The sequence below is a fragment of the Humulus lupulus genome, chromosome 5, assembly GCF_963169125.1.
Source record: "Humulus lupulus chromosome 5, drHumLupu1.1, whole genome shotgun sequence".
Classification (NCBI taxonomy): Eukaryota; Viridiplantae; Streptophyta; class Magnoliopsida; order Rosales; family Cannabaceae; genus Humulus; species Humulus lupulus.
Window position 1 is genome coordinate 99,070,197 of NC_084797.1, and position 11,142 is coordinate 99,081,338.

The following is an 11,142-nucleotide window of genomic DNA, read 5'->3' on the forward strand; positions in this document are numbered from 1 at the left end:
TATTCTTCTTTTTGCTCTTCGAGAATGAAGCTAAGTTAGCTTTCTCCAGGAGAGGCCTCAGTAGTAGCAGTATGCTTCTTGTCATTCCCCTTACTTGGTCCACCTTTGATACCTTCAAACATTTGAAGCTCATTCATGAGCTGAGTCATTCCGTACTTCAGTTTGTTTAGGAAGTAATTGGTGGTGAATGGAAGAAAATTAGGAGCAAGACTATTCAAAATAAGCCCCACCTGAGTCTCCTCATCTGTGGTGGATCCGTGCAATTCTGCCTCCTAAAAGTAGTTCGTCATCTTGATGAAGTGATCACGAACATGCATTGCATGTGTCATCCTAGCATTAACACACTTCTTCATTGCCTCGAAACGAGCTTGTCTAGATTTTTGTCTGAACATCTCCTGAAGCTACACCATGATGTCATAGGCAGTTTCGACATCTTCCAACTTTGTCCTCAGCGTGTCCGACATGCTAGCTAGCATGTACACCTTGGATTTGTTGTTGGTAGCGAGCCAATGCTCGTATTTGTCCCTTGATTCTTTTGAAGACAAATCACCAGGGACATTATGGAAGGTTTCAGTCATAACAAACTTGGAGTTGTCGTCGATCAACACAATGTTAATGTTTGACTTCCATTTGGGGAAATTCTTTCCACTCAGAAGTTCCTTGGAGAGAAGGGAGATAACAAGATTCGACGTAGAGCTATAATTATCAATACGTATAAATCAATGCATTGTTTGACAAACATTTAATCACATAAACATTCAGAAATAGCTCAAACATATGAAATATGCATGGATATGTAAAATACTATAAAAACACATATCTACTATTTCTAAGGCATTTTAACTAGTCATGAATACATGTGTCCCGGTAAGAGAGAATCACAAATTCACGTAGTTAAATAGAGAAAACATTTCAATTAATAATAGTCTAAAACTATTATTAATAACCTTCCTATTCGATCAAAGTCACGAAATCCAATTATTTCGAACTTTATGAGCTAGACCTATGGTTTTGATTATTATAGACTTAGTTTCATAGTCACCGTAGGGATGAGTCCATAAGAGTTTGATCTATAACTATCTATCCTAAGAAATTTAACATTGTTAAAAGTCCAGTGAACACCATCTGTAAGGAGATGTAATCAAAGCGCCATAAGGTCTCACTGAACTCTAACCTTGTTAAATTAATGGTAGAGATCGAATTTCAAAATTAAAGCTCATTATATTAATTTACTATTTACCTTGTGAAATTTACAAAACTAGGATTTTTTTATATTATTTAAAATAATTAATAAACCTAAGTATACATTTCTTTTAATTATAAAATGCCCATTTCAATCCACTTTAAATATTTAGAATTACTGTGTTATTGATCAATTAATTTAGGTTCAACTAGAATTAACCTAATACAATCAAGTCCCACTTAGGTAAATGAGCCTTAACAATTTGGGCTTACATGGAAGAGGGCAAGTCCAAGTATGTCGTTCCCACTACAAGGCTCCTTAACTTCCATACATAATGCAAAAGACAGGAATTTAAACCTTCGTTTTATTGATCGTTATTCAATTAATTAGGTCCAATCTAATAATGAAAAGAGAATGAGCCTTCATAAGTGGAATCACACGCTAGACAAGAATTTAAACCTTGCATTTTCTATTGGGCCCAAATAAAACCTATTTAGATTATGACCCGTTTTATTTGACATTTTCCCATTATCTAAAATAATGGGTCATCACTACAAAAGCTGATCATCTAAGCACAAAATTGCAAAAATGATAATTATAATGATTTATGACATGTTAATTAATTGGATGAGTCTAGCATACAATCTATATGACATGTTACTATTTTATGCATGTACACATTTATTACCTAAATAAATTAATAGCTCAAAAAAATAATAATCAATCAATTGCATGAAATCAATCAATGAATTAATCACTATTAATTTTAATTCAATTAATCTTCAAAAATTAATTCAATTGTTCCCATTTGTAAATAAATATTTATTCTCATTTAAAAAAAATTATTTGCACAAAAATATACAATTTATTAAGAAATTAAAGATACAAATCCAAAATAAATAATTTTTTTAATTAACCTTCGTAAATAAAAATATGTTAACTAATATATATATAAATATATTTTGTTTCCCAAAAAACTTTCCAAAAAGTGCGGCAGCCATTTTTTTTAATCTCACGTAAATGTATACTTTGTTATATAAATATATATAACATAAAAAAATTATAATAATAATTAAATATATATACATATTTTCACAGGCTAAATAAAAATTTTCCCCCAAAAAATTGATTTTTGTGCAACTTCCAAATTTGATTTTATGTACAAAGTTTATAGGTTTTATACAACAAAATAAACACACACATAAACAATCATAAACATACAAAAATCATGAACAATATTCTATTAGCATCACACAATTATGGTACCATCTAATTAGCCTATCTAACATGTCAAAAAATCACATACATGTATATAAACATATAAGCTAGCAACCTTTGTCTCTGAAGCGAGTTGTAGGATCTTATTTATATAAGTCTATATGCATGCTCCCTATTGCACAAAATAACATACAATAGAAAACATAAATACATCCATAGATGTGATTTTCATACAGAGATTTGCAAATAACACAATAGAGATTAGAGCACTTACGAATACGCAGTGGAAAAAGACTACACCATTTGGATTCTCTAACCTTTTGTCCTTGTTGAATGCTAGGTATTGCAAGGAATCCAAACCTCTTTAAAACAATATCACACTCTTCCAAGTCTTTCCCGAAAACAATCTAGTGTTTGTGTGGGCAAGTCTCAACACATTAGAAAATAATTCTTAGAGAGAAAACTAAGGGAGAGGGGCAACTTGGCATAGAATATTAGGAGTGAATTTTTTCCTTGTAATTTTTTTGACATAATGCATTCTATAACACTAGTATATATATGCAATTAGCTAGGACATAAAATAGGTCTTAGTTTTCCATTTTGCTTTAATTATTTAATAATTATAATTAATTAAATACTTGTAAATGAACCAATTACAATTTTGACACTTATTTAATTCATTTTATTAATATTAATACCAATTCATCAATATTAACAAAATTGTCCCAATTGGCTATAATACTCTCTTGTTGAGATTTTGCAATAAAATCCTCAATGTTTCTTCGATTTCTTTTCTCACAAAATATCAATAAAAAAATTAACATTATTTATTTTCATTGACCTAGTCAATATGATATATTTTTTATAATTAATAATTAAATTAATTATTCAAGACTGTGAATATGGGAAAATTATCCCAAAAAACATCACACACTAAGCCACAAAGTTTGGCCTCGCTGCGCCTAAGGGTCTCGCCATGCGAGGTCTGGTGCATAATGTTATGATTGGTTAAATACAAAAGATATATGTTAAGATACAAGCAAGACATAAACACTTAGTAGATTTCACATCTTTGAGATTCAATTGTAGGCACTTATAAAATGCAATTTTGTGTCCAAAGTGATGCATGCGAGTATCTAAGGGTTCCCAAAATGTTTGGTAGCATTTAGAGCATTTTAGGACATTTGGAAGTGTCCAAAAATAGAGAGGGTGGCGATACGTTGCCACCCAAGTGGTGTGGCATTGACTGATGCTTAGGGTTTCAAGAAACCCTAACAGGCGATGCGTTGGTGACATCAGTCGCTAGGCTGACGCCCCCTGTAGTTGTCCTTCCAGCCTTGGTAGTCCCAACAACTTTTCTTCCTACTGCGATGGTTCTGAAAACTCTTGCAGCTACCTCCCCAGTCCTCACATAGAGGACTATGGTCTCCGGCGAGGTCATTGACCTCTCCGTTTCTCCCTGTCATGATAGGGGAAAAACCAGGAAGGGTAAGGAAATCCCTTCTAAGGTGCCTAGCGAGCCTTCCGCTAGGGCGCCTTGGCTCATAATCTTCCGCGAACACTTTGAGGGGGCTGATCTCAAGCAACAACAGAAGGTCATGGAGTTTTACAACTCCAGGCTGGACAAGGGGAACAAGGACTTCAAACTCCACACTGAATTCTTCAAAGATGACTGTTCGTAGGGTCCAGCCGAGCCTCCCAACTGTGAGGAGTTGGAGCCCCTCCTTGTGGGTAGTGTCAGAGAGAAGGTCGCTCCGCTTCCCGCGGAGTTACTCCAAGGGATGGTAGGGACCCTATGTGAAATTCCCTACAACAGTTTCGCCCATTGTAGTTGTAGAGTCCCGAATTTGCTAATAGGACTTAGGGCCTTGATTAGCGTGCCTGGAGGGCAATAATTGATTATTATACTAAATATGTGAATTTGGTGAGTATGTGCTTATAAAATGCATGTTTAGATGAATTAAATATGCATGTGGGCCCCATCTGGTTATTAGGGGCATGTTTGTAAGTTTAGCCCGTTGAGGGCATAAATATAATATTTGTGATTATTGTGATTTTTGCCACGTGTGAGTGGTGATATATTTGAGATGGACGATCCAAGACAGTCCTAGGGAGCAATTTAGTTAGAAAGTCACAACGGGGTCAAATACCCGGCTCAGGAGGAGCTTAGGGGTATTTTGGGAATATTATAATACGTTTGGGAATTATTGAGTAGCGGGTAGTAATTTAGTAATGGTTGGGATATGTTAGGATTAATAGGGATTTATAAGACTAATCGGGGACTTAACAGGGTATGGAAAATGATTGAAATACCCTTGGGCTACTTAAGGATTAAGGATAAGTTAAAGGGCTATTTTGGTCATTTTGGTTAAAGGATAGGCTTATGTTAGGCAGTTGTGTTTTTAGGAGGGGTTAGAATAAATCCGAAGGAACTCTCTTTCTCTCCCACGTGTAACTCTCTCTCTCTCTCTCTCTCTCTTGGGTGTTTGTGAAGTGTTGAATATTGAGGAAACTTGAAGATTTGGGCTGAAGATTTGGTGACTTGCAAGCCTGTGGGTTGAGGGATTAGAGTTAGGAGGAGATTTGAAGTTTGCCAAGTCGAAATCATCAGCAAGGTAAGAATCAAAACTGGTTTACTGTTTAATATTTATCTGGTTTTGTTGGAGTTTGGGGGGTTAGAACTTAGATGATGGAATTTGAGTTATAGTAGAATTTGGTTGGTTTCTCTATTTTTATGTGCTACTTAAAGTGTATTAGGATGATTATGGGACTCAATTATGTTGTTGGGGTGTGTTTAGAATGATTTCAGGGAAGTTAACTCGTAAAATTTGCATGGGAATTCTGGGTTTCGGGTTCGCGCTGTGGCCTTGTTCTTCAGCGCCGCGACCTGCTTGAGTTTATAGGCTAGTGGGGCTTCGAGAAATTTCCCAGGCGCCGCGGGCAAGGTTTGGGCGCCGCGACCCTAGGCTATCAGACGTGAGGCATTTTTGCCTCTGCTTTGGGGTGCGCCGCCGCGCTTAAGGGAGGCTAGGCTGCGACCCAAAAATGGATTTTTGGCAGAATGAGGGTTTTTAGCTCAGGAACTTGAACGTTAAGGCTTGGGAAGGTTTTTAATACCCAGTTTTGCAGAAACCAAGGTCTCGGAGGTTAGAGTTAAGTCTCGAAACTGTTTAATGAGTTAGAACTTGATAGTTGGTTTTTTTTTTTTTTGAACAAGAGAAGATCTATTATTCAAAAACCAACCAAATACAAAACAGGACAGAAGCAACAGCTTCTAAACAAAGAAAACCGCAGCCTACTGAAACAACCACAGCTCTCAAAAAGAAACAATTACCAACCCTCTACAACATTGAGCAAATATCTGTCCTTTTTGCTAAAGCTAAGAAGACCCAAACCCAAGATTCTACATTTAACAACTTTCCTAATTTCAAAGCTAACACTGCTAGCAGAATTACAAGCAGATTCAAAGATACACTTGTTCCTGTTTTTCCAAATAAAGTACAGAGTTGCAGAAAGAACAGCATTCATAATCTGGTACTTCAAACCTCTAATAGCTGAATGACACCAGTTCTGAAGCTCCAAGAAAGACTTCGGCCACATAAAAACACCCAGCCAGCTGCTAACTTCCCCAAATAACCTCCTTGAGAAAATACAATCCATGAATAGGTGGCTGTGAGTTTCTAAATCCAAGTCACAAACAGGGCATGAAGAAGATTGGATAGGCAAGAAGTGGCTCAAGTGATCTCTGGTAAGCAATTGAGAGTTAAAAATCTGCCAATAGATAAACCTATGCTTGGGCACTAGAAGTTTGTTCCAAACAGTCTCAGCATACACAACTTTTTGAGCAGAAATCAGAGAAGTATAAAATTGCTTAACTCGAAATTTACCTCCCTTTTCAGCTTGTCTCAAAGAAACTTCATCACTAACTTGCCTAAGCTTTAGCAGCTTCTTAAAATACCAACTCATATCTTGCTTAATTGGAATACTCCAAATGTTTTGATCTTTAAGGTAAATGGAGTTGATCCATCTAACCCAAAGACAGTCTTGTTTGCTAGAGGAAGCCCATATATACTTGGCCATCAAAGCCATGTTCCATTTCTTTCCTTCACGAAAGCCAATACCACCCAATTTTTTCGGGAGACACACCTTCTCCCAAGAAGGGAGATGAAGCTTACTCCTATTCCCACTTGAACCCCAGGGGAAATCTCGACAACATTTATCAATAGCAGCTGTAACTTTATAAGGCAGAATGAAAATACTCATCCAAAAGTTCCTAATACCAAGCATAACCAAGTGAATAAGTTGAGCCCAACCAGCAAATGATAAATTCCTACTCGCCCAACAGTTGAGGTTCTTGTTCAGTTTATCCAAAATCACCCCACACTCTGAAGCCTTCCATTTAGTAGGCCTAAGATGAACCCCTAAATACTTCAAAGGAAATGAACCTTCATCCATTTGCATCAGGCCAAGAATCTTGATTTTAACTTCTTCTTTAACTCCTCCAAAAAAGATATGAGATTTAGCTTTATTCGCAGAAAGACTTGTAGAATCACAGAACTTCTTGAAAGCATCTTGAATGCCTCTCACCGAATTGATATTGCCTTTGCAAAAAATAATCAAATCATCTGCAAAGCAAAGGTTAGTTAATCTAAGATGTTTGCACAAAGGATGAAAGCCAAATCCTTTTTTACCAGAATTGTGAGCCAAAAGTCTGGTGAGGTACTCCATAATCAGGACAAATAAGAGGGGAGATATAGGGTCACCTTGACGAAGACCTTTTTCCCCTTTGAAGGAACCCTGAATTCTACCATTCATGAGGAGACTGTAGCTCGTTCCTTTTAAACAGACCAGAATCCAATTAATAAATCGAGAAGGGAAGCAAAGATTCTTAAGAAGCTCCTCCACAAAGTGCCAATCGACTGTATCGTAGGCTTTGCTAAGATCGATCTTCATTATACATCTTGCTGAAATATTCTTCCTAGTATACCCTTTTAGGAGATCCTGGAAGATCATGATATTATGAGCAAGATTTCTGTTCTTAATGAAGGCCCCTTGGTTGCTATGAACTAGGAAAGGAAGCACTTCCGAGAGCCTAGTACAAAGCAGTTTCGAAATACACTTATAAAGTGTATTACAACAAGCAATAGGCCTGTAATCACTAGCTGATTTCGAATCTGCTACCTTAGGAATGAGGGAAATCACCGTTTCATTCAATGATTTCGGCAAGAAACCATCCTGGAAAAAATCTAAGACAGCTTGGGAAATTTCAGCTCAAATATTTCCCCATAACCCCTTGAAAAAGCCTGATCCAAAACCATCCAACCCAGGACTTTTAGAAGAATGAATGCTGAAAAGAGCCTTCTTCACATCACTCTTACTAAACGGCCTTAATAAACGGACTTGCTGCTCCATAGATAGTCTATTTCCCTGGTTCAAACAATCTAAGTTTATTTCCTTGGTAGCCGAACTACTCCTCCCCATAAAGTTCTCAAAATGGGAGAGAAAATGCTTTACAAATTTCTCATAATCATCTTCAATTTTATCACCAGTAATAAAAGAAGTGATTCTGTTTTATATTCTTCTTTTCCTCATAACCGCATGGAAGTATTTCGAATTTTCATCACTGAAAACTACCCAGTTAACTTTACTCTGTTGCTTGAGGAAACAAGAGTAACGATTCTGCATGACAGTAAACTTCTACTGAGCTTGAATAACAGCTTGATGCACAGTATGATCTGCAGGATTAGTAGCTAAGGCCTCCTGAGCAATACTGAGCTCCTCCTTAGCCAGCTTGTAATCCAAAAAAACATCACCAACCTCTTCCCTGTTAAAATGTTTCAACACATGTTTAACTCTAAACAGCTTCTGAATGATCTGATTAAGACCCCCTACCGAGCCTGAAGAAGAGTTCCAGCTTCCCAAAACAGCCTCTTTGAACCTTCTGTAATGAAGCCAGTGATTACAAAATCTGAAAGGTTTGATCCCCACCTTGTTCAACTCCTGACTTTTGATAATACAGTAGCTATGATCAGAAACAAAGTCCCATTTAAAGCAAGCTTCAGTTTTAGGGAATAAGTCCAGCCACGAAACATTAGTAAACACTCGATCAAGTTTGGAAAAAATCTGGTCACCTATATCATGTTTATTGGACCAAGTAAAGTGCACACCAGAACATTTAAATTCCTCCACTTGGCCTAAAGCCAGCCAGTCTTGAGCATCAGCAATATCTTTAGCTAAAATTTGTCTCCCACCATTCCTATCCTGGAAGCTAAACATAGCATTAAAATCCCCGAATATGATCCAAGGATTATTCAGATGACCAATGTTAGCTAACTTGTCCCATAGAATTTTCCTATCCACCATTGAGTTGCTACCATATACTACCGTAGCAAAGAACACCTCCTGCTGGCCACTGACTTTTATTTTGCAATGAACAAGTTGAGGATCCTCAAATAATATATCAACCTTCACAAACTTAGCTTGCCAAATAATCAAGATCCTACCAGAAGTGATAGAACTAGAAAAGTAATCCCAATTATGAAAATTATTCCCAAAAACTTCTTGAATCTTCTCATGTTTCACCTTAGTTTCGAAAAAAGCTCCAAAACCGACCTTATTCTCCTTACATACATCTAGAATAGCTTTTTGCTTCTCTTTTTTATTCATACCCCTCACATTCCACCCTATCATATTACAAACTTCCATCAAGTATTGGGGTAAGAATTAGTGACCATATGCCCATCCCCTGTTTCTTGTAAAACCGCATAACCATTACTCAAATTAGCCTTGCTTGGAGCTACAGCTGCCTTGTGTTGAGCTGCCACTGCCTGTTTAGTCCCTCGTCTTTTAGGAGTAGTCCAATTGCCAACACTGTCATTTCTACCTGTTCCAACTAACTGAGAAGAGCTGTGAGAGCCCTGATCTACATTACTCTCCTTTGACTCAGTGCCCTTGTATAATTTCTCACCCCTCTCGTCTGCATCAGTAACTGTAGTAATAGGCACTCTGTTTTCTGGTATTGCAGACCCTGAAACTTGCTGTTGATCAATCTCAGGACCCTTTAATTCCTGTTCTGAATTATCTCCTTTTTCAACAGAGGTTTTCTTCATCCAAACCACACCTTTCCCCTTGTTACAATTAGCCACTATATGCCCTAATTGAGCACAAGCAACACACTTAGATGGGAGCCATTCATACTCAACCATTTGTTCGACTAACTGTCTTTGTTCATTGATATAAGCAATGCTCTTGGGAGGGTGATCCAAAATCTCCATATCAACCAAAACCCGAGAATATTTCACCATCGCTCTGCTCTGAGTCACCTTGTCCACCATTATTGGTTTGCCAATAGTACTCACCAGAGCACTGAGAATATTCTTACCCCAATATTGCAATCCCAAACCATTGAATCGAATCCACACCGGAACAGACTTAACCATTATCACAGAATCCATATCTGTTGTCCAAGGCCGAAGGACAACTGGATTTTTGTCAAAGTGAATGACCCCCGTTTCCAGAATCAGGTCCCGAGTGGCTTCATCCCTGAAATTTACCAATGTAAAGCCTGAGTGCATTCTTGCTATCTTATCAACCCGTAGTTTCCCCCAAACTCTTTTGACAAACCCTTCAAACACTCTAAATGGTGGGTTAGCACCAAGCACTATACAGACGATAGCATTCCTCCAGAATGACGCTTCAATCTCCACCTCCTCCATATCTAGTCGAGCAACAAACTGGTCACCAACTTTCATAGGTTCAGTAAAATCCAACCGAGTCGAAGGGGTGAGAACCTGATTCGATTTGAACTTACTCCAAACTTCCTTTGCAGAACTCTGAAAATCAATACCCTCAACCTCCTCAGCCCAATTCGCTACTCTAGACGAAGAACGAATCGAACATCCATGACCCATCTCCTCAGCTCCACGGTCAGTCTCTAACTCGGCACAAGGTTCATGAAATTCTTCAGCATTATTCGATTCAGGCTCCACTTCTAGGGTCGAAGGGAGGACCTCCACCGTCGTCTCATCGGAAATCGCCACCGGCTTCAATATTACTTTCCTCTTCCGACCCATGGGGAGAGAGAGAGAAATATCACACGCCTTTTTTTATTTTATTTTATTTTATTCTAACTTGATAGTTGGTTTTATTCATGCGTTGTGACTAAGATTTCTCTTCAAGGTTCGGGTTAGAGGACTGTGCTCGTGATCACGGTTCTTAGGTAGCTTGGGACACAGGAAAGAGAACTGTCTATACCCGTAGAGCTATGTGGTGTGTGTATTGTATGTATTGGTTATGTCTGCTATGTCATATATATGATTATTATTGTTCGGTAAGAGTCGGGAGTGGCAAAAGCTGGGAGAGGCAAGGGCTGGGAGTGGCAAGAGCCAAGAGCGGCAAAAGCTGGGAGAGGCAAGGGCCGGGATCAACAAGAGCCAGGAGCAGTAAAAGCCAGGAGAGGCAAGAGCCAGGAGCGGCAAGAGCCGAGAGCGGCAAAAAGGCGAGAGAGATGAGAGCCGGGATTGGCAAGTGCCGGGAGCGGCAAGGGGCCGAGAATGGTGTTGAGCATGCGGAGTGCAAGCCGTTAGGGTGAGACCTACCTAGGACATTGGAGTCATCCTCTCGGTGTAGACCGTGAACCCAGGGCTTGGTAAAGCGCTTGGGACGGCGTGGTCGCTATGTGTTTAGCCTGTTGGCTGCTTTGTTATATGCTGTTGTAGTATTGAGCTGCTGTGTGAATATAC

General features: G+C 38.4%; 1 protein-coding gene across 1 annotated transcript; it reads right to left on the reverse strand.

Annotated features, from left to right (window-relative positions):
• Positions 1-6,092: 6,092 nt before the first annotated feature.
• LOC133779329 (uncharacterized) lies at positions 6,093-7,813 on the reverse strand. The gene is made up of 3 exons (XM_062219303.1): positions 7,692-7,813; positions 6,221-7,493; positions 6,093-6,146 (listed from the first exon to the last, which is right to left on the reverse strand). Exons 1-3 carry the CDS (start codon positions 7,811-7,813, stop codon positions 6,093-6,095), a joined length of 1,449 nt encoding a protein of 482 aa, XP_062075287.1.
• Positions 7,814-11,142: the final 3,329 nt, after the last annotated feature.

What these genes read in the sequence shown, in the direction of transcription:
- LOC133779329 (XM_062219303.1), bottom strand. Translation starts at nt 7,813, where the DNA reads ATGGAGCAGCAAGTCCGTTTATTAAGGCCGTTTAGTAAGAGTGATGTG. An exon ending in GGATCAGGCTTTTTCAAGGG is followed by an intron (nt 7,494 to 7,691) that starts GTTATGGGGAAA and finishes GCTTTGTACTAG; the next exon opens with GCTCTCGGAAGTGCTTCCTT. An exon ending in AAGTTGTGTATGCTGAGACT is followed by an intron (nt 6,147 to 6,220) that starts GTTTGGAACAAA and finishes ATTGCTTACCAG; the next exon opens with AGATCACTTGAGCCACTTCT.